We start from the raw sequence: 24676 nt of genomic DNA on the forward strand, positions 1-24676 counted from the left end.
CAATGAAAATAAATAAATACATATAGAAATAAATAACTGTTTCCTGTGAACACCTAGTGAGTAGCCTACTCTTGTTTAGGTTTTGAAACCTTGTTTCTGAAGCGTTTTTGTGTGATGTGCACAATTTTCAGTATTTTGACTAATACTACCAGTCATTTACAAGCCTAGATAAACTTTTATTAAAAAAAAAATCAGTCCGTTTTTGATTATTAACATTTACTTGTACTTTTACTTTCAATACTTGAGTACATTTAGTTGTACATTACTTGTCATACTTAAGTACAATAAATACGAGATACTTTAAGACTTTTACTTGAGTAGCATTTCAATCAGTGACTAGAATTTCTACCAAAGTCATTTTTTTTAATGGGTATCTGTACTTTTACTTAAGTGTGATTTTCTGGTACTTTATACAACAGTGTGTAAGTAACTGGAACAGGAATGTGTTCATGGGTGCAATTTGGTGGGGGATAGGGGGACATGTCCCCACCACCTTTTCAACCAGGGGGGACAGAATACGGTATGTCCCCCCCCCATCTACTGACATATATGTGTGTACTTGAAACATGCTATGCCAGTCTTATATGCAAACCATGTCAGTCTTATGTGCAAAACCATGTCAGAATAATATCTTTGTTTCTGCAAGTTTGTATTTTTAGCAGCATTGACTTGTTTACAACACCTGTTTCTTGTTTGTCACATTCAGAATTTTCTGGGACTGCATTTGCCCAGATTTGAAACCAAAATAGTTGCCTCTAGGGACTAGTGTCTACACATAAGTATCAATGGACCATATGCTAATTTACTAAATTCTGAACGTTAGAAAAGGAAATCAGAAAAGCTATCTGGGACCTCAGAAAGCCCATCTGCAATTATTGCTTGCTCTCCAAAATCAGTCTATGCAAGCGAAATTATGTTTAGTATGAGTGTTGTCATTAGTGCCACTTCAGAAATTAAATTCATGATAAGTAATTTATCCTAAACTTATGATCTGTTGTTTTTTTCAAACTTATGCAAAAACAAAAAAAAAATACAGTATGCGATAGTTAATAATTATTAAGAGCCTGTTCTTTCATATTTATGAATACATTTTACCACACTGCAGTTGTTTTTTTTAATGAAAACTCAACCTATCATTCTTTTTGAGTTCTACACATGTGGTGATACCTTATTTACACCAGGATGTTAATAAAATCAATGCTGGCTATTATCAGAATAAAGTACTTATATCCACAGTTTCAAATTGTATAAGTCAAATGGTGTCACTTTATGGTCTTCTCAAAACATTAAAATTACTGTTCTGGATGCTCAGAATGCATCTGAGCTTATCTAGAAACCGTTGGCTTCTGGGGGCCTAAAGTGGCCCCCAGACCCTCGGCGTATGGGCTTCGGCCCTGCGGGCCTCGCACATTGTTCCCCCCAATTTCTAGTTATAAATTGTGCCCTTGAATGTGTTACGTTACTGCATTACAGATACATGGAACGTAATTACAGTTACACTAAATGTGGAATATGACACATGAAGTAATTAATTAAACCATTAATTTCACATGGTTGATAAACTTAGGTTTTAGAAAGTCTTTTATGATGATCCTGCTGGAAGAATTCTTCCATCATAGTGACCAAAAGACAAACATGAACTCCTCATCTTCATAAATCAACAATGTACAGAAAACGGACACATCACAAACAAGAGAATGTCAACATCATCTGCATCACAGCTCGAATATGGCTGTTTGCAAAGCAAATGTCCACCAGCCAATACATTTCTGTCCAAACTGACAAACAGTCCCACTTGCCGATGGGGTCAGCAGCAACAGTATATAATCCTGGACGGGACTGTAGGTCGGCATCCTGAGGTGTGACTGCAAAGGTGAGTCCTTCCTTTTCTTTTCACCTCAAGTTAGCTTTAATCAAACTACTCTACTGCATTATCAAAAATAGTCATTGTAGTACAAGGACATGGTGAACAACTAAACATTTTTTTAATATTGTGGTGGAACTGACTGGTGACAAATGAACAGTTTTCTCTGTTTTATTTGGAAATTTTGCAAAAGAAAATTTATGAACATTGCATAAAAAAACAAACTGAAATAGACACAAAAGAACCAATTTGCGTTCATAATGTAAATTACAAGTATGAATTTGTTGTGTCGGACCTCCAGATGAAGCTGTCAGTTCTGTTTGTGACCCTGCTCGCTGTGTCCTGGACCAGCGCTCAGCCTGAGACATTCTCCAGTCAAACCAAAGGTAAAACAACAAATAGTGTCAAAGTTCTACATTTGATGTTTATATATTTGGCAGAAAAACACTTGTATCAGTTCCAGCATCAGAGATTTTTTAACGTGTGTTTAATGGTTAATGTGTCCCACAGCTACAAACAGAATTGTAGGATTGTGTCCCTGCCAATATTTAGGAAGGATGGAATTGTGTCCACCAATATTTTAGACACATGTTTTATATTATATTGGGAGTGAAGTAATTTTAAAGGATCATTTTTATGCGGTTGCAGTTCCTTGACTGGCCACTTGAGGCTGACTCCAAAAGCGAGAAGGTTTGCATTCAAGTCCATATTTAAATGTCCAACTTTAGAGCAGAAATAAATATGTTTACAGCCCAGCACAAAAAAAAAGAAAAAGGTTTTGTCTGTATAGGAAGGTTACCGCTCCACGACAACTGCACGGTCAGTGAATTTTTGTCTAAGTTTGTAGTTTACGATGTTTTAAGCCATAAAGTGATGTATAATTAGGGGCGTGGTTGCTTTGAGTGACAGCTGGTGAGCCAAACATCTCCGTCTCTCACAGCCTAAAAATATCATACTTACTTCCAGACAAGATCTGATTGGTTTGCTGACAACTGTTAGACAGTAGAATTAGTGCAAGTTATTAATCTACAGCTGTATGTCAGTCCATTGATCAAATTATGATGGAAGTTCAGATGTACTTATTCCCTCTTGTGTACTGAATGTATACTGTAATTCTGTCCCTGCCAACATTTGTTCAAAATATCCCACCAAAAAAAGAGATGTGGCATAAAAAAGTGTTTTCAGCAAAAATATTTCAGTGGAACTGTGTAGCAGTGAAATGAGTGTAAAGCCTCGGTCCCACCGAGTGAAGAAGGAGCCACGCACCCTGTTTTTTTTTGTTTCGTGAGCTATCGTGGCATTATAGTGGCTCAGAGTGGCTCTTAGAGGCATTATCTTCAGTTAACGAGGCTCCTCTCTGAGCGTGGTGCTAATTTCAAGATGTTCAAAATTTAGCAACAACAGCGTGGCGCAGTTTGTGTTCGAGTTACTGCGACGGCTTAGAGGCATTTGCGTGGTGATTACGAGTCTGCAAAAAGTCCATTATCCGTGCGCCTGGCACCTTCGCAGGACCTGAGAGGCTATTTTTGGAGCAGCTCCTCCTCTTGCGCACACAATTGCACCTGATCTGTGTGCTGGACTCTATATATTTTGTAGTGGATTAATCATTTTCTGACAAACCTTGGATGTTGAAAACACTTCTAATCTCTTCTGGCATCACAGAGGACTGTTTCATCTAGACACTTTTTTCCCCTCTCTTTCCTGCTCCATATGGGATGTATTTTGAGCAGCTTAAGGTAATTATTTTTAATGTTTTTTATAGCTTGATAAAACAGTTCCTTGCTATAAAAGTATGTCTGTATGTTGATGTCTGTTGTATGTAAAAGTATGTTGATTTAATATCTTGTTAATGGATCACTGTGTGTGCGCACTGAGGCAGGACCTGAGAGGCTATTTTTGGAGCGGGTCTCCTCTTTGCGCACCAAATTCCACCTGCTCTGTGCGCTGGACTCTATATAAAATAATTATTTTGTAGCGGATTAATCATTTTCTGTCAAACCTTGGATGCCGAAAATACCTGTAATCACTTGTGGAATTAATGTATCACATGAGCTCCACTGTGTGTGCGCACTGAGGCAGTAGTGACTCCTCATCACGCTTCAAACGAGCATTTAGGCAGAACGCCAGCTCACAAAAGAGTGATATTTCAGTCAGTATTGGACGAACACAAAGTTAAAATTTGGGTGACTGCGTGAAAGTGGATGTGTGTTTAAAGCCATGGAAGATAATAACTCCAGTGGAGCAGCTAAGAGCAGGAGCTGTGCGGCAACACAGGTGGAGAGCGCACAAAAGAGCGATTTTGAAGACATAACACAAAGTTAAAAGTTGTATCATGGTGACTTGTAAGCTGCGGAAGAAATAAAGAAATATATATATTGAAAATGATCCACAGGTGTATATAATAAAACGGCCACCTCATTCTATATGCAGAACGGCACCGCGCGCAAAAGAGCGCTTTTGCAGAAATAAACAGACGAACACAAAGTCAAAAGTGGAATCACGTTGTAAAAATGATTGTGCTTTAGACAGTAGAATTAGTGCAAGTTATTAATCTACAGCTGTATGTCAGTCCATTGATCAAATTATGATGGAAGTTCAGATGTACTTATTCCCTCTTGTGTACTGAATGTATACTGTAATTCTGTCCCTGCCAACATTTGTTCAAAATATCCCACCAAAAAAGAGATGTGGCATAAAAAAGTGTTTTCAGCAAAAATATTTCAGTGGAACTGTGTAGCAGTGAAATGAGTGATACACTAAAAATCTAAAACTGCTGCACTGAACACAGGAATATGATGGTGTTAAAGTTCATACAAATGCAGATTAATTGTACCCTTTAATTCTTTGGCTGATCTTGTTGAAATTATAAGAGATCACATGAGATCACATTATGGATCTCCACAACTCAGGTTCATCCTCAGGAGCATCTCAAACAATTGCCCAGTACTAGCTGTACAGTCAATCATTCATTCATTCATCTTCTACTGCTTAGTCCATTTAAGGGTCACGGGTGGGCTGGAGCCTAACCCAGCAGTCACAGGGCGCGAGGCGGGGTACACCCAGGACAGGACGCCAGTCTGTCGCAGGGCCACAAACAGACAAACAAACACAGACACACCCACATACACACCTAAGGACAATTTAAAGATTCCAATCCACCTAACCCGCATGTCTATGGATGTGGGAGGAAACCGGAGCACCCGGAGGAAACCCACGCAAACTACACACAGAAGGGCCACGGGAATTGAACCCATGACCGTCGCGCTGTGAGGCAACAGTGCTAACCACTAAGCCACCGTGCTGCTGGCTGTACAATCAATTGTACAAAAATATTACATTTGTAGCTTGGGACCATGTAGCTGTTACATTATTGGTGTAGTGGCCAAAACCAAACCTGACATTAAAAAAAAAGGCTGAGTCTTTGTCCTGTGATCAAGTGTCAACACTTTTATCCAGCTTTTTCATGATATTTCTGGAGTAATAGCTTCCTCCTTGATCAAAAGCCTTTCAAGTCCTGTTGTAGGAGAGTTATCTTCAAGGTGGAGAACGTCATATTTTCATCTCATGTCCAGCTCCTTCATGAGGTCCATAGTCGTGATCCTGAGGTCGCGCTGCTTCAGTAGAACAAAGATTTGTTCATTCCTGACTGTTACTTGGGGAATTCTTTCACAGTGATATAAAGTCAGTGGTACCAAGCTTCTTATATATTATTTTTATGTTAAACTGTGCATTTTTATTTTTATGAATCTTTTCAAGATGATTCTGAAGGAGGAACTGGACTTGTGGACATTTTGTGCACTGGAAGCATTGACTTCACTCTTGAGATGTTTTTTCTTTCTTTGTTTTTTTGTCTTGCTCTTATAATGTAACAAAGGATCTACAGTTAGGCAGTTAAATCAAACCAAAGTCTCTCCAATTTACCCTGAGCTATGCCATGTTTAATCATGCAGAAGATTTTAGAAGTAATTACATTAATGTCTGCAATTGTACATTTTTGAAAGAGGTTTTCATTTTGGTGTGTTGACCCACTGAAAATCTGAAATGTAGAAGAAAAACTAATATTCTATTCTTTTATTTTTTAAAATTTAGTACAAACTAAACAGCTTTCTCCTACTTCCAAAGACATGTAGGTTATGTGAACTAGAAACTCCAAATTAACCACAGGTGTGAGTATAAATGTGCTTGTCTGTCCATATGTCTCGGCTTTACAATAGACTGGTGACCTGTTCAGGGTGTAACCTGCTCCTCTCCCAGTGACTCCCATATGTTTCAGCTCCTGCCCCACCCACATCTGTGAAATCAGTGTGTTCAGACAATGAATGAATGAATAATAAAAATGAATTATAAAAAAATTATAATGAATTTATAAAAAAAAAAAAAAGTGAGAATTTATGGGTCTTGAGTTTTTGTCTTTGTCAAAACGACAGCAGTTTGGATAAATCTGAAAAGAATCTGTCTCTTTCCTCTTTCCCTTTGTCTCATCCAGAAGCCGACATGAATCCAGAACCTGCAAACATAAGAGTGGCTCGGTCTTCCAGTGCTAAAAGCAACCTGGACTGGAAGTACTGGAATGGTCAAGGTGCAGTCCTTGATGGAGCCGTTTCAATTTGGAATGGCGAAGAACAACGAACTGACTACGTCTGTAGATGTGGGTGTTCTTCTGGCTTCTATTCCACCAAAACAGGTGCTAACTGTCACTATGCCTATGGAGACAGAGAGAAGACTTGCAGTGAATTCTACATCCTGGTAAACAGAGATAACTTTGAAAATCTTGAGTGGAAGGGGGGTTCTTATGGTTCAGTACCAAAGAATGCTGTCGAGGCTTGTGGGCAGGTTTATGTAGGGAAGAACAAGTATGGCCTCGGGAAAGTTCATCCCGTACATGAAGCCTTCTTTTTGCCATGGCACGGCAAAGAGCACTGGTACAAGAATTATGATGTCCTTACTGTTAATGATGATGTAGTCAAACAGGAGCTCACTGAAGTCAAATATAAAGTGGATGCGGCCAATCCCATCAAGAATCCTCCAGAGACCCTGCGCAGGTCATCTGCTTCAAATAGTCAGTGCCTTCCAATTACGAAAACAGTCACACTCTCAAAGAAATTCAGACAGAGCAAAGATGGGATGTCACCAGTACCATCACGTTCGGTGTTGAATCTTCTGTCACTGCAGGAATCCCTGATATAGTCTCTGCAACAGTTTCCGTCAGTGTTGAGACGTCATTGTCTGTCTCTCTGGGATCCACTACAACTACAACAACCACCCACTCTGTGGCTGTTGAAGTCACCGTCCCACCAAACCACTATTGCCCTGTCACTATGGTGGCTACTAAGTATCGTGCTGACATTCCTTTCACAGGAAAACTGACCCGCACGTACCGCAATGGACAGAAAAGAACAACATCAATCACTGGGACCTACAGGGCGGTCCAGGTTGGAGAAATCCGAGCTGATGTGCAACGTTGTACAGAAATAGCTGGAGCTCAACCATGCTAATTTGACTATTAAACTACTGAGATGTTTGACCTATGTAGTATGTCTGCATATGAAATTAACATGTAACAATATAAGTCACTAACCTGTCAAAATAATGACTTGTACATGTTAAACTCACACAATAAATTCATGGAGCATATTTATTGTCTTGTCATTTTGTCTTTTAAACAATTTGAATAGAATTCATGTGAAAACTGAGGAACTCACTTTAAATTGATTGAAGGTCTTCATAACTGAACACAGAGTTAAATACATGCAGTTGACAGTTTGCACAACTGAAGTCACACATTTACACAAACCATAGAAGTCGAGAGACTGGAATGCCAATTCAAGTTCTCGCTCCATTGTGTTCTGTTTGTGAGCTTGCGAACCCGAGATTTCGGCTGCGAAAGTTGGGGTAATTTACCTCTGGTCATCTGCCAGCAATAACACCAGATGCGCTTGTAAAGGACAGTTCCTGCGTGTTTTCTTGCACTTTCTGCCATTCTTTCAGCAAGTTATCCCCTCAAAGTATGTTTAAAGTGTAACTTCAATGAAGTTCTTGTTGATTTTAAATCATATTCAGGACAAAACTTGCTAATATTATTGATGAGATCATGCAAACTCTCAGCGACTGTGGTGGAAAATCAGTCAATAATAATTAATTATTCATAAAATGTGTGTAAAAATACATTTTACATTCACATTTTATTTTCCGTCATAAATTATTTCGATGTCACTGAGGGATCACACAGTCAATACAATGAAATATACATCATTTATTTCAGTCAGCACAAATCAAAGAAAATATGAGCGGCATCATGAAGGACCTGACACCTGCCTTCAGTTTCTATCAAACTGTCAAAACTGTGGAAAAATCACCATCAAGCCCAACAGGTTTGTATGATAGTACATGATTTACATTGCCATAAAAGTTTTGTTGTTTTCGAACAGAGCACATTGCTGGAGAAGCACCTGCATCCTTGAATCATCAAGATGTCCAGAAAATCTGGGATCAACCGTGATGTCTCACAGGTGACATTCTACCAAACGGCAGCTGACAGGATGATGCAGTTGACCGCTGCGATCAGAGAACACCACCTGACCATGTGACTGGCACTGTGGCAGGTGTTCACCAAACTGTTGGATACTGAGTCAGTTCTCAATCTGGCAACGTGGACAGCCTGTTGTGTGTTGGGGGGTGTGGCTGGATATTTTGGTGTTCTTTTCTTTGCTCTTCAGGTGGCATGGAAACTGATTTGTCTGTGGAGAAGGTGCTGGCTGAAGAGTCCTCACCCTCATCAACATCATGTGTAGCACCTGTGACTGGTGCTCACATGCAACCTTGAAGACTTTCAGCTGAAGCAGATAATTGGATGGCGTTCTGCATTTAAGTCATGTGTGATTCAAGCAGAACTGCCGGGAACTCGACCTTGTGATGTTCGTTTGTGAGACGCTGAGGACCGCGCCTGGGTTTGACACATCGAGCCCGTGAAGCAAGGAAGGGTGAGGACACATGCTGTCAGCACACGTTAAAGGTAATTGTTTGATTAATTGTTGATAGTAACTTGGTGTTTTGTTACACAGTATACTTGAATTGTGATGAGAATTGTGCAGCTTGCTTCTCACTGCTGTGGCGTGTGGATAAGTGATCCTCCACCTGTTGTGAGAAGCTGCTCATTTGCATAAAGTTAAAAAGATACAGACCTGAATGTGTTGCTGATAGCGTGTGTCTTTTGAAAGATATTGTTGTAACTGCTGACTTACCTCTTCTTGCTTCACAGAGAGTCAGTTTGTCGTGTCCACCTGGGGGGTGTTTGTCTGATGGTAGTGGGTCCAGGAACGCCGGGCTTCTATCCTTTTGGGAGCTTAAGAGCGTGCCAACAGTCACTCCACCAGAAGGACGTTCTTTCAGTTTTGTACACATTATTATGCACAGGTGAAAAATAAATTGTTTCTGTTGTTGGAACCGCTTTCTGGTTATTTTTAGCGCTGGGTTCTGTCTGACGCAGGTCAATCAATCAATCAACTTTTTTCTTATATAGCGCCAAATCACAACAAACAGTTGCCCCAAGGCGCTCCATATTGTAAGGCAAGGCCATACAATAATTATGAAAAACCCCAACGGTCAAAACGACCCCCTATGAGCAAGCACTTGGCAACAGTGGGAAGGAAAAACTCCCTTTTAACAGGAAGAACCTCCAGCAGAACCAGGCTCAGGGAGGGGCAGTCTTCTGCTGAGACTGGTTGGGGCTGAGGGAAAAAAACAGGAAAAAGACATGCCGTGAAGGGGGGCAGAGATCGATCACTAATGATTAAATGCAGAGTGATGCATACGGAGCAAAAAGAGAAAGAAACAGTGCATCATGGGAACCCCCCCACAATCTACATCTAAGGCAGCATAACCAAGGGATGGTCCAGGGTCACCCGATCCAGCCCTAACTATAAGCCTTAGCGAAAAGGAAAGTTTTAAGCCTAATCTTAAAAGTAGAGAGGTCCGCTCCTCAACCCGTGTCGACACATAACACAGCCTTGTTGGGTGGTTCTCAAGCCACACGGTTTTCCCTCAGATAAAATAGTATTTAGAGTAAAACAGAAATCATCAGTATAAACAGAATTGATTGAGTTAATTTTGTAAAATCAATATAAACAGAGAAAGGTGAAGATGTTAATGATACACGGATGACACAATAAAACATGAAGGATTATTTCCATTGTGGTAAATTGAGGAGCTTGATTGAACATGTACAGATTACAAAGGCATTATAATCTCATCAACTGATGTAAGTAGCAATAAGTGTATATATACAATTTACACTGGGATACCAATAAAATAAGTACAAATTGAACAGAGAGCAATAAGATCTTAATAAATTAAAATAAATATCAACTGTATCCCTGTAGAATTGTAGACAAGAGATTTAGCATCAAGTTTCAGACAAGAACACAACAACAAATTTAGCACAGAGATTCAGATTAGAAAATACCTCATGTTTTGGTTCCAGAAATCACATTAAAAAAAAATAAAAACAGAAGGGTGGAGTTCCTCTTCCCTTAAATGACTGAATAAAATTGACTTTAACTGTCTTTTAGAAATGTACTTGTTGCTTATCGACTGAAAGATCTATAGTTTATATAAGATATTTGATCTGAATAGTTCCAGGTGTGTAGGATTTGTAGGTTATATCTTGATGTTTCAACCTCACTGGTTGTTTGCAAACCTTTGCAGCAATAACAGTGCAGCACAAACGATGTATTTTTATTGTGACAGCAGGGTGAGTTTGTGAGCGACAATCAGGGCAGCTACAAAATGTGAGGCTCGGTAATGTTATATTAATGAGGCTTGACAACCGATGAATTTAGCATCTTTACTGAAGAGCAACACACAGGGTAACTCCACATGCTATATGGCTAACAGGATAACACGCGCTGTCAGTCATGCGTACGGGTGCCTGGAGGCACAATCTTAAATACATCACATCCCCCTTTTAAAAAAGTTTTTTTTTTCAAGGTTACATTAATTCCCTTTACATTACACAATAACAAAGGTAGCAAAACAACTCTGCAACTCCAACATTTTATATATATATGTATAAAACTGAGGAACATTAACATGGTCTTTCAGCACTTTAGACTACTCTCTATATCTAGCAGGTAGTTTTACTGCTCTACCAGATTTGGTTTTATATGAGAGAGCTGTTGTGAAAGTGTAGTGACACGGACCCACAACAGGGGGCGTAAATGAACGGACAATAGAAGGAGTTAAATTTGAACACTTTACTGTTGTGAATGCCACAACCACACACAGCAGATTATAGAATAAATACAAAGTCAATGGATAAAGGTGTCATGTGGGCAGGCTCGATGATAGGAGACGTCCATCTAGAGAAGAACCGGAACCACACGATTTCCTCCGCCACCGAACCCGAAGGATACTGGAGCCGCCAGGTCCCGAGTCCCTCAGGTGGCCACCGTCTCCGCGTGTCGGATCTGGTACTGCTGGCGAAGAGCAAAGACAGTCAAGTGTGGGTGTGTGTACACCCAGTAACAACAACGGTGGGAATTCCACCTCCACCTCTAACACACACTCATGCAGCGTCTGTCTATTCACTTATCTGGCGGAAAGCAGAGCGAAGCAGTCGCGGCCACGCCGGTCCTCCGGGGAGACAGCTGCAACAATGTATCTACTGGAATCAATATCGGAATATTCAGGCTGAGAGTATTACCTCCGTAGAAGAACGATATCTCGGCGACGTGGTGGAGGTGTCATCCTGCTTTTATCCGGGGTGAAGTGCAGATGATCGGTGACAGCTGTCAAGAGCATCAGACCTGTTATTCAAAGTCGTCTGTGTTTAATGTGCAACAACTGGCTCAGATAAACTTGCAGGTTCTCTTTGGAACTTCTCAGAGTCCTCTTTTTGCATTTGTGTGTCCATGTCAAGATTTGTGTCCAGTCTATTTGTTGTTGGAAATGTTTACTCCGTTTTATGCAGATGTTTATGATTCCTCCTGTAAACTTGTCCATCTGGTGTGTGAACCACAAATGTACATGGCTGCTGATGTTTGTGCAGGACCACTGCAGGCTGCCATGTGTCTCCTCTTTGGATCCTAATGTTTTCTCCTTCCCACATGTGTCCTTGTTTGTCAAAGTACAGTTTCTGTTTCTCCTGCTTTTCTTTCAGCTGCTGATGAACCTTGTCCGATCCTGATGGTGTGAGCAGTGTTGTGGACGTAGGCAGTTTAGTTTTGAGCCTTCGTCCCATGAGCAACTGTGCAGGTGAAAGACCTACTACATTCTCCAGGGGTGTAGTTCTGTACTCTAACAATGAAATATAGGCATCACCTTTGCTGCATTTGGCTTTCTTCAGGAGATTTTTAACAGTCTGTACAGTTCTTTCGGCCTGTCCATTGGTGATACCTTGAAAAGTAGTCCACAAAAAGTAAAAACTCAGATTCATTGTCCCACGGCCTGTTTGGTACTGGATGGAACAGTAGTGGCTCTCTCGGATTGCCTCAGACGGCTCTCTCGGATAGCCTCAGAAATCGATCCAGTTGGATCTGCCAAAATCCTTAATTAGCGTCTAGCACTGAAAAATATCTGGCATTTGGCATACCGGAAAGCACTTCTTCAACTGTGAGTAATGGGTAATGTTCACATTTTATTGCTTGATTCAAGTCATTTGGGTCCATGCAGATGCTATTTTCTTTGGTGTTACCACGGTAACCATACTGTTGAGCCACTCTGTTGGCTCTGTCTGCCTTGTTATAACTTCCATACTCTCCATGCAGTGTAGTTCCTGCACTACTCTGTCTCTTAGTGCAACTGGAATCTTCCTGGGGGCATGTACCATTGGTGTGACCAGGTGGTCTATCTGAATGTGGTGCAGACCTGGTACGCAACCCAGTCCAAACAGATCCTTATAGTCTTTTAGAATGTCATCCTCTTTTGTCACTTCATAAAGTCTTTTGACTAAACCTAGTTTTAAGCAGGTACCCCTCCTAGGATAGCTGTAACATCATCTTCAGTGAGTTCAAACTCAATCCTGTGCTTTTGGCCTTTACGCTCACAAACAAGTGTAGCCTTACACAATGCTGCCACCTTGTGCCCAAAGAAGGGAACGAGCTTTGTTTTACTCGCTTTGAGTTTTCCATTGAATCCGACTGTGTGCAGCATTTTGATTGACATTGCATTACACTCTGCACCCGTGTCCAGCTTGAACGTCAAAACCTTATCGTTTATTTTGAACTGTTCAGTCCATATTTCTTGTCTGCTCTTAGTCTCTGTTGTTTCCATTTCAGCAACGTGTTTGTTTTTCTCCACTTCAGCCGTGCCTAGAAACATTTCATCTTCACTTTCACTTTGTTCAACGGCATGGAATTTCTTTCTACAGTACTGTCTCCGCAGTACCTGGGATCTGCACATCTTGGCATAATGATTCTTCTTACGGCATACATTGCACGTTTGACCAAACGCTGGGCAGTTTTTTCCATGTTTTAGTCCACATCTGTTGCAACTTGTCTCCTTAGGCTCAGATTTTCCTGTTTTAGCTGTACTTTATGTCTCTTTTGCCCTGACAGTTCTCAGTTTATTTACTTCTACTTCTGTGAGCGCTTTAACCTGGCTGGTTGTGATTTCACTGGCACGACATATATCAATAGCCTTATCGAGTGTCAGATCTGCTTCCCTTAGCAGTCTGCCTCTCACGTCATCATTTATTATGCCGCATACTATTCTATCACGTACCAGAGAATCGTGTAGATTTCCAAACTAACAGTTTTTTGCTTTGTTTTTCAAATCCGTGACATACACATCGATGCTTTCTGCAGGTTTCTGGAATCTTGTGCCGTATATAAGGTGAGTTTTTTATTGGTTCACAATAATCTTGAAACGTCTTCTTTAGCACAGCAATTTTGTCTCGTTCATCTTCAGTAAAATGGAAGCTGTTGCATACTTTTATTGCCCCATCTCCTGCGACGTGAAGAAATGTCACACACTGTACCTTCTCTGACTTTTCGGCTATGCCGCTAGCAATACAGAAAAGTTTGAAGCGTTGTAGCCAGTTTCTCCAATTTTCCGCTAGATTTCCATGCAAACTCAGGTTCTGCGGTGGTTGAAACCAGTGGTGGGCACAGTTCCGATAACTGATAATTATCTAAGATAATGTTTTCATTATCAGATTATCTTTTTAGATAACTTTAAAAACCATTATCAGACTAATTATCTTAAGAGAAAGAACAATAATCAAGATGTTAAAGAGCAAACTTCACTTTCCCCTAGAACGACATGAACAGGAAGCGATTGTATCTCACAGCAGCTCCCACTGAAAATAACAGAGACACAGCCTGTGATTTTTTAAACGGCGCATTGTGTTCTGCCTCCTTATCAGGCGGGCCGCTCGCGGCACCGGTCGGCATCAACGTGATTGCTCTCACTGCTTCCGATGCGCTTTCTGCGGGCTCAGTAAACGCCGCAGCAGGCCAATCACACCGCCGCCCTCCTGTCTGCTGTGCGGAATTGCGCCAAATCTGGCAACAGGTCCAGAGACTACGCTCGCTGTTTTGATCCGGATGCTGATCGCAGCCACAGAGCTCCGTGGCCACCGAGAGAGGACTTGGATTCGTTGCGGGTCCCGCATCCGTACCTCTGGAGGCAGTGAGTGAAGGGAGAGCTGCGCATTGTGTTCTGCGTGTGTCTGTTTATAATCTTCTCGCACAGAAAAAAAAAGTAAGTGTTTACACAAGAGAGAAAAGAGAGAAAATGTTAATGCCTGTTTGAGAAAAGTGTGTAGTGAGGGGTTTTACAGCCTTAAAACATCTATAATAATTGTAAAAACTTACGCTGACTACTTCGCGGATTTTGTTTATCGCGGGTTATTTTTTAACGTAACTCCTGCGATAAACGAGGGACCACATTTTTCCTCAAATAAATCGTCTTCTGCTGGCCCTCATCACAATGCCAATAACAACATGCACTGTCGAACGGCTGTTTTCTACTATTAATCGGATAAAAACGTCCACCAGAACATCCATGTTGACTCACAGACTGAATGCACTCCGTACTTTCCCTTGAAAGAGAACTGACCGAATCGTTGGACTATGATGACGTGATAAGAGAGTTCAACAAAAACCCATCGTCTCCTGCTGTAGCATTAAAAGGATTCATCAAATGTAAGTGTGAGATCATTAATTACTTTTTCTTCTAAATAGGCCTAATTGTTAATATTATATTGCAACTGCCACAAATCATTTTGGTGTCCGTTCTGCTGGTTTTTAATTTGGCCGCCGAGCCATCGTTTCTATTGTTTATCAATTTCATAATTTGTCCTCCGAGCCAACCTGTTTTCATGTTGCGGATATATTTAGAATTTTTTTTTTAAAGGACTTTACATGACTAAGAGTTGCGTTGCTGCTTGCATTGTCCATGGAGTGCTTGTGTCTGACACTTTGCATCTGTGTAACTGTGCACACAGCGTCTGTGCAGTTGGCTGAGATGTGTTCATCATTAAATTTGGAATTCATTTTTGAAACAATGCCTTATTTAAATACCTATTGACGTTTTGGGTTTAGGCCGAGTCAAGTAGGCTACCAGACTTGCACTGAATGTGTGTGTGTGTGGCGCTGCACTGCAGTTTGTATTATCCATGAAGAGTACTTGTGTCTGACGTGTCGCGTCTGTGTGCTCACTTTGCCAGTGCTGTAGGCTAAGTGATAATGTTGCTTGCCATGTCCAAACGAGACATACTTTTTCAAACGGTGTATTATAATACCTACACCTTACCTACAACCCCAAAGGTTGGGCCCCTCTGATTTTTTCTGAGCCCACCCATTTTATGATTTCTGCCTACGCCCCTAGGCTGAGACACAGGATTTTTATTTGCATTTCTGCTGAGGTGGTGTGAGTGTGCGATGCCATGGTGTTCCATATCTGTCAGCTGTTCAGCTGTGCCATTATGGATTTGACAGCCATCCAGCTGTGTGCTTTGCTGACCATGATCACACTGCACTGCACCCATGGTCTGCAACCTCAGCCGGACCTCAGCTATAGGCTGCTGGTGAGGGGGGTGGGGGGGGTCACACACTCACATGCCATCTGTGTAGGCGTGGGTGCACGCTGCACAATCACATGCCGTTTGTGTGTGGGGAGGACACACGCACACTCCCATGCCAATTGCACCATTTGTGTTGCTTGATAACATACTTGTGGGGCACCAAGAAAATGTGTGGCCATTCACAGATCCAGCTCGAAAGTCGTCGCCTGCTCTCTATTTTCGTGCGGGCATTTGTGAATGGCCCCGCCTTTTCTAAGTGCCCCGTGAGTGGTGTTGGATGTTTGTGGGTGCTACCTGGACTCCAGCAGACTCTGGCCAAGAGTGGGTCGAATGGCGATTCATCCAGGATTCAATGACTTTTGGCCGCTGATGTGAAGGCTGCCTCGATCGTGACATTCGGCTGCAGTTTGTCATGGCGATGATTTCATACAGTTCCTCAGCTGCGGAATGATATGTCCAACCTGTGTATGACATGCCTTGTGAATGCTGAGAACACGATCAAATGGCAGTGCGATCTTGCCTGCCGTTCAAATGGGTTTCCGGCAGTGGCATGCATATATAGAGTGCATGCGCCACGCTCAAATGAATGTGGCGACTGCTGTACGAGGTGTTAGAGTGCGGCTCCAATTTCCCACGAGTGCCATTTGACTCTGCCTTCGTGCCCCATTCTGCCTCAGCTGTGTTGTGTGAAGGGGCCGTCATATTCTCACTTCATTTTGACAGTTGTCTGCGTAATCCTGATGTGTTCCACCAACATTTGTACCGCGTTTGAGGTTTTAATGCGCACAACGTGTGCACCAATCATTCGGGGCGAGTCGCAGTACACCCTGAGTAGTCGGACATGCACAAGATGTTTTGCAGATGCCCCTGACCATAACAGCAGTAGAAGAAAACAGGCTGTCTGACAACAGCATAACCCACACCACTCCTGGGACCAATCAGAAGAGACTTTGCCTGTGTCCTTCTGCAACCAGTGACTGTTGTCTCAGAGGATCGATCACCCTCTGAGCGACACTGTAATTGCACCATTGTTGCAATCCATGTGTCACACCATTGTGCTGCAAGAATAAAGCACTGTTAAAAGATTATACTGAATCCTGATTTGTTAATAAGAGGGAATTGTTCTAACAGCAAGTTATTCAACTGGTGGTTCGGGTTTGCATTCGGGGTCGCCACAGCAAATCCCAGGTGGACCTGCATTTCAAATTGGCACAGGTCTTTTGGTGGATGCCCTTCCTGATGCTCTTCCTGCTCTGTTTCTTGATCACGTGTATCGAACCAGAGCCCGGAATAAAGACCATGATTTCTCTTACACCAAAGCATAGTCTGGGAGTCTGCATTGTGGGGCCAGCTGCTTCAGGCGCCTGGCAGCCGCCCGCCCTGACATCAGATTTACAAGCATATGAAGTCCACAGAGTAGGTTATTCACCATTTGATTGGCAGCAGTTAACGGGTTATGTTTAAAATTTCATATCATCATTCTCTACAAACGTGATTATGGTCTTACCTTTACTTATAAATCAAGTCCATGTGCCGCTCCTTCTGAACAAAAGCATTGATGAATTGTTTGTAGAAGTTTACCTTATCTTCCTTCACTTTTAAAATTCCTCTGTTTCAGTGGAGATCACTGCCAGGGAAGAAAGTCGTCCTTCATCACTTCTTGTCCGACTCTATGTTTTGTGCCTTTTCTGGCTTTGAATGTGAGTGGCTGACTGTTTGTGTTTGATGAGACTTCTTTGCAAAGTGCTCAGGTCACAATATCCATCCAGATTTGTCACAAGCTGAAAAAAGAAGCCCAGAAAAAGGTGGTTACTTGCTGGACATCCACACAGCCAGATTTTTCGTGTGTCCCACGAGAAGAGCGAGAAGAGTGTCCCATTTGAGAAGAGCGGGTCTTCTGTCCCACAGTCTGAAGCAAACCTTTTAGCTCCACTGTTGGTCTTCCTTTAATTATTACCTCCTGCTTTGATTGAAAGTCCAGTTTAGAAAATTGTTTGTTTGGATATGTAATCCTCCAGGGTTGCCAACTTTGGGATCTTGGCTGGAGTGAGACTGCGCACTGAAACATTTTTGTCAGCCTAACCCTAATTTTTAAAAAAAACAGTCCTCCTTTACTAATAAAAAATAATAATAGAAGGGAAACTGTGTTTGATTCTCCTCCTCTCCATGATTCCATGAGTCCATGATTCCAAAATATTTCAGGAAGCTCAGCTACCGGCATGTAAGAGGCAAATAATGAAAAATGCTTAAAATGGCTGGGGGAGAAGAGGGCCCTGATGGGGGATTGGGGGAGCTTTGTCCCCCAAAAGCTGAAGTGTTTTAGTCATGCTAATGCTCCCCAGAACCATTTTCTGCAGTGAAATCTATCTTCATATGCCAGCAGTTTCTGTTCCTGTGTGTCTTCTGCAAAACTGGAGAGAAGAGGAACAGACACAGCTGAAATGATCTTGTTTTAAATAAAAACCTTTGAAGCCCCCAAATCTCCTTCATTTTGTACAATGTAGTCATAACAGTCCATAGTTGAACAAACATTTCACAATTTGTATCTCTATTACATATAGTATTTTATGATGGCACAATCACATTACAACACAAGTATATTATTAATGTCTTTAAACACCTGACTGTTTCACCCTAGGGAATGACAATGCTGGTAAAATAAAATGATGAGTAAATCCTGTGTAAAATATATTGGTTTTGCCTCAGATCAGACCTTATCTGGTGATCTTAAAGCTGACAAAGTGATCAGCAAGTCAAATGCAAAATTAAAGTTCTTATACAGATAGGCCAAAGCTTTGGATCTGCATATGAAAAAACTTGTGTGATCAGCCTTGATACAGTGTCACATGGACTATGCCAGTGTAGCCTGGGATTCTGGCCTGCTCAAGCATAACCAGGGGAGGTTGCAGATCATGCGGAACACGTATATTTAATAGCTTCAAACACTGAACCATTTCAACACAATTGCTTCATACTGATTCAGTGGTTCAAACGCTTCACTTTCTCCGTCAGTATAATTACCAATAAAATACATCAGCAACCACATGTTTTCAGAGCATGCGCACAGACAGACTTACAATCATTAATGGGTTGCTGCGGAGCCATATCACTTCCAGCGAAGTGGCCAATTCGAAGGCAAGAATTCGAACTTCTGCGACTGGCCGCACGATGAAAACAATTTCAGGCTGCATTGATTGTCTGTTGAAATCAGCTGGTTTTGTTTTGTCTCTAACTTGCTTCTAACAGCCAGCTGATAGTTCTTACTGCCTGAAACCATGAGATTTATATACCAAGCTGACCTGAAATGAACCATCGTACCTCTACTGGTGGTTGGCTCTCACTGCGGTATTGTATCACTTCCTGTTCCGGAGCACAGCGGTGTTTTTCTGTATCTGTTAGCTGTTTAATCTGCGCAGTTAGATTGATCTAGTTATCTAGATTACGATTTGTTTCCCAGTGTAATCTTCACGTGCCTTAACTAAAGCACTCCTTCTGCTGAATCACCTCTAAATTATTTACACATTATTCACTTTGCGTGTTTTTAGGAATCCGCTAGCTTAGCGCAGCTACTAGCTCTTAGCCGATTTAGCATGGCGGCTTCTCCTGTCTCTCCCGCACTTTTCTGCTCTGGGTGTGAAATGTTTAGTTATTCCTCGGCCTCCTTTAGCAGTAACGGTACTTGTAATAAGTGTAGCTTATTCGTAGCTTTGGAGGCCAGGCTGGGCGAATTGGAGACTCGGCTCCGCACCGTGGAAAATTCTACAGCTAGCCAGGCCCCTGTAGTCGGTGCGAACCAAGGTAGCTTAGCCGCCGTTAGTTCCCCTCTGGCAGATCCCGAGCAGCCGGGAAAGCAGGCCGACTGGGTGACTGTGAGGAGGAAGCGCAGTTTAAACAGAAGCCCCGTGTACACCGCCAACCCGTTCACATTTCTAACCGTTTTTTCCCACTCGACGACACACCCGCCGAGGATCAAACTCTGGTTATTGGCGACTCTGTTTTGAGAAATGTGAAGTTAGCGACACCAGCAACCATAGTCAATTGTCTTCCGGGGGCCAGAGCGGGCGACATTGAAGGAAATTTGAAACTGCTGGCTAAGGCTAAGCGTAAATTTGGTAAGATTGTAATTCACGTCAGCAGTAATGACACCCGGTTACGCCAATCGGAGGTCACTAAAATTAACATTAAATCGGTGTGTAACTTTGCAAAAACAATGTCGGTCTCTGTAGTTTTCTCTGGGCCCCTCCCCAATCGGACCGGGAGTGACATGTTTAGCCGCATGTTCTCCTTGAATTGCTGGCTGTCTGAGTGGTGTCCAAAAAATGAGGTGGGCTTCATAGATAATTGGCAAAGCTTCTGGGGAAAACCTGGTCTTGTTAGGAGAGACGGCATCCATCCCACTTTGGATGGAGCAGCTCTCATTTCTAGAAATCTGGCCAATTTTCTTAAATCCTCCAAACCGTGACTATCCAGGGTTGGGACCAGGAAGCAGAGTTGTAGTCTTACACACCTCTCTGCAGCTTCTCTCCCCCTGCCATCCCCTCATTACCCCATCCCCGTAGAGACGGTGTCTGCTCCCAGACCACCAATAACCAGCAAAAATCTATTTAAGCATAAAAATTCAAAAAGAAAAAATAATATAGCACCTTCAACTGCACCACAGACTAAAACAGTTAAATGTGGTCTATTAAACATTAGGTCTCTCTCTTCTAAGTCCCTGTTAGTAAATGATATAATAATTGATCAACATATTGATTTATTCTGCCTTACAGAAACCTGGTTACAGCAGGATGAATATGTTAGTTTAAATGAGTCAACACCCCCGAGTCACACTAACTGTCAGAATGCTCGTAGCACGGGCCGGGGCAGAGGATTAGCAGCAATCTTCCATTCCAGCTTATTAATTAATCAAAAACCCAGACAGAGCTTTAATTCATTTGAAAGCTTGACTCTTAGTCTTGTCCATCCAAATTGGAAGTCCCAAAAACCAGTTTTATTTGTTATTATCTATCGTCCACCTGGTCGTTACTGTGAGTTTCTCTGTGAATTTTCAGACCTTTTGTCTGACTTAGTGCTTAGCTCAGATAAGATAATTATAGTGGGCGATTTTAACATCCACACAGATGCTGAGAATGACAGCCTCAACACTGCATTTAATCTATTATTAGACTCTATTGGCTTTGCTCAAAATGTAAATGAGTCCACCCACCACTTTAATCATATCTTAGATCTTGTTCTGACTTATGGTATGGAAATAGAAGACTTAACAGTATTCCCTGAAAACTCCCTTCTGTCTGATCATTTCTTAATAACATTTACATTTACTCTGATGGACTACCCAGCAGTGGGGAATAAGTTTCATTACACTAGAAGTCTTTCAGAAAGCACTGTAACTAGGTTTAAGGATATGATTCCTTCTTTATGTCCTCTAATGCCATATAACACAGTGCACAGTAGCTAGCTAAACTCTGTAAGTGAGATAGAGTATCTCGTCAATAGTTTTACATCCTCATTGAAGACAACTTTGGATGCTGTAGCTCCTCTGAAAAGAGAGCTTTAAATCAGAAGTGCCTGACTCCGTGGTATAACTCACAAACTTGTAGCTTAAAGCAGATAACCCGTAAGTTGGAGAGGAAATGGCGTCTCACTAATTTAGAAGATCTTCACTTAGCCTGGAAAAAGAGTCTGTTGCTCTATAAAAAAGCCCTCCGTAAAGCTAGGACATCTTTCTACTCATCACTAATTGAAGAAAATAAGAACAACCCCAGGTTTCTTTTCAGCACTGTAGCCAGGCTGACAAAGAGTCAGAGCTCTATTGAGCTGAGTATTCCATTAACTTTAACTAGTAATGACTTCATGACTTTCTTTGCTAACAAAATTTTAACTATTAGAGAAAAAATTACTCATAACCATCCCAAAGACGTATCGTTATCTTTGGCTGCTTTCAGTGATGCCGGTATTTGGTTAGACTTTTTCTCTCCAATTGTTCTGTCTGAGTTATTTTCATTAGTTACTTCATCCAAACCATCAACATGTTTATTAGACCCCATTCCTACCAGGCTGCTCAAGGAAGCCCTACCATTATTTAATGCTTCGATCTTAAATATGATCAATCTATCTTTGTTAGTTGGCTATGTACCACAGGCTTTTAAGGTGGCAGTAATTAAACCATTACTTAAAAAGCCATCACTTGACCCAGCTATCTTAGCTAATTATAGGCCAATCTCCAACCTTCCTTTTCTCTCAAAAATTCTTGAAAGGGTAGTTGTAAAACAGCTAACTGATCATCTGCAGAGGAATGGCCTATTTGAAGAGTTTCAGTCAGGTTTTAGAATTCATCATAGTACAGAAACAGCATTAGTGAAGGTTACAAATGATCTTCGTATGGCCTCGGACAGTGGACTCATCTCTGTGCTTGTTCTGTTAGACCTCAGTGCTGCTTTTGATACTGTTGACCATAAAATTTTATTACAGAGATTAGAGCATGCCGTAGGTATTAAAGGCACTGCGCTGCGGTGGTTTGAATCATATTTGTCTAATAGATTACAATTTGTTCATGTAAATGGGGAATCTTCTTCACAGACTAAAGTTAATTATGGAGTTCCACAAGGTTCTGTGCTAGGACCAATTGTATTCACTTTATACATGCTTCCCTTAGGCAGTATTATTAGACGGTATTGCTTAAATTTTCATTGTTACGCAGATGATACCCAGCTTTATCTATCCATGAAGCCAGAGGACACACACCAATTAGCTAAACTGCAGGATTGTCTTACAGACATAAAGACATGGATGACCTCTAATTTCCTGCTTTTAAACTCAGATAAAACTGAAGTTATTGTACTTGGCCCCACAAATCTTAGAAACATGGTGTCTAACCAGATCCTTACTCTGGATGGCATTACCCTGACCTCTAGTAATACTGTGAGAAATCTTGGAATCATTTCTGATCAGGATATGTCATTCAAAGCGCATATTAAACAAATATGTAGGACTGCTTTTTTGCATTTACGCAATATCTCTAAAATTAGAAAGGTCTTGTCTCAGAGTGATGCTGAAAAACTAATTCATGCATTTATTTCCTCTAGGCTGGACTATTGTAATTCATTATTATCAGGTTGTCCTAAAAGTTCCCTAAAAAGCCTTCAGTTAATTCAAAATGCTGCAGCTAGAGTACTAACGGGGACTAGAAGGAGAGAGCATATCTCACCCATATTGGCCTCTCTTCATTGGCTTCCTGTTAATTCTAGAATAGAATTTAAAATTCTTCTTCTTACTTATAAGATTTTGAATAATCAGGTCCCATCTTATCTTAGGAACCTCGTAGTACCATATCACCCCAATAGAGCGCTTCGCTCTCAGACTGCAGGCTTACTTGTAGTTCCTAGGGTTTGTAAGAGTAGAATGGGAGGCAGAGCCTTCAGCTTTCAGGCTCCTCTCCTGTGGAACCAGCTCCCAATTCAGATCAGGGAGACAGACACCCTCTCTACTTTTAAGATTAGGCTTAAAACTTTCCTTTTTGCTAAAGCTTATAGTTAGGGCTGGATCAGGTGACCCTGAACCATCCCTTAGTTATGCTGCTATAGACGTAGACTGCTGGGGGGTTCCCATGATGCACTGTTTCTTTCTCTTTTTGCTCTGTATGCACCACTCTGCATTTAATCATTAGTGATCGATCTCTGCTCCCCTCCACAGCATGTCTTTTTCCTGGTTCTCTCCCTCAGCCCCAACCAGTCCCAGCAGAAGACTGCCCCTCCCTGAGCCTGGTTCTGCTGGAGGTTTCTTCCTGTTAAAAGGGAGTTTTTCCTTCCCACTGTAGCCAAGTGCTTGCTCACAGGGGGTCGTTTTGACCGTTGGGGTTTTACATAATTATTGTATGGCCTTGCCTTACAATATAAGGCGCCTTGGGGCAACTGTTTGTTGTGATTTGGCGCTATATAAAAAAAAATTGATTGATTGATTGATTGATTAAATTGACTTTATTGACGAGGCTGTCCCCTTTGAAAAGTGCCCAAATTACATGTATTTTGTCTTGAGGTTAGCGATGTTTACATTGGCCAGAAGTGGCCACCAGAGGGTGCTCTGTGTAAAGTTCGCAGCAACCCATACTTGCTAACCAGGACATTAAATAACGTGTCATATCATATGTCGTTTAAATTACCCAGTATGCAACTATTTGAAGCCTGTAGCCGACTGTCTCAACACACAATTAGTCTGATGAGGCTTTGTCTGTAGTGGCAAGGGACCCAAAGTTAGGATTTTGATGGGCTTACCTTGTTATCCAAAACTTTTAATGCCACTTCAATGGCTGACTCGATCAGAAAAATAAGCTCTGAAGCTTTGCTCGATTTCTAAGTCTTCACAAAGCAGCCAACATATCAGGTCACAGGTGCTCAGCGAATCAGTGATCACAGAATACTGCAGTCAGAACACTGTGAACAGATGTTAACAGCTGTTTTGGGTGTGCATCTTAATCCTCTCTTTTCATTAAGAAGCAATGTGTTGTGGTCTGGTCTAATCTAGTCATCAACAGAAAAAAACAGGAGATATTTTTATTTTGGTGTGACATTTCTTACTTGAGCGTGAGTGCGTGACACTCATGCTTTCAGCATGAGTGTCACATCAGATGTGTGAGATTTGGCAACCCTAACATTCAGATGTGAGTACCAAGGACCACGAAAAAAAATTCAGATGTGAGTACCAAGGGCCACAAGACAACAGCATTCAGATGTGAGTATCAAGGACCACAAAACAACAACATTCAGATGTGAGTATCAAGGACCATAAAACAA

At 41.6% G+C, this 24676-nt stretch overlaps 1 protein-coding gene across 1 annotated transcript; it reads left to right on the top strand.

Moving 5' to 3' along the window:
* The first annotated feature begins 1810 nt into the window (after window positions 1-1810).
* On the top strand, window positions 1811-7375 carry LOC117507040 (natterin-3-like). Its single transcript, XM_034166730.1, is given in 4 exon segments — window positions 1811-1873; window positions 2166-2250; window positions 6351-6962; window positions 6965-7375. Coding segments are annotated over 3 exon segments (1092 nt in total). The 5' UTR covers window positions 1811-1873; the 3' UTR covers window positions 7360-7375.
* Window positions 7376-24676: the final 17301 nt, after the last annotated feature.

Source organism: Thalassophryne amazonica, chromosome 3, assembly GCF_902500255.1.
Source record: "Thalassophryne amazonica chromosome 3, fThaAma1.1, whole genome shotgun sequence".
Classification (NCBI taxonomy): domain Eukaryota; kingdom Metazoa; phylum Chordata; class Actinopteri; order Batrachoidiformes; family Batrachoididae; genus Thalassophryne; species Thalassophryne amazonica.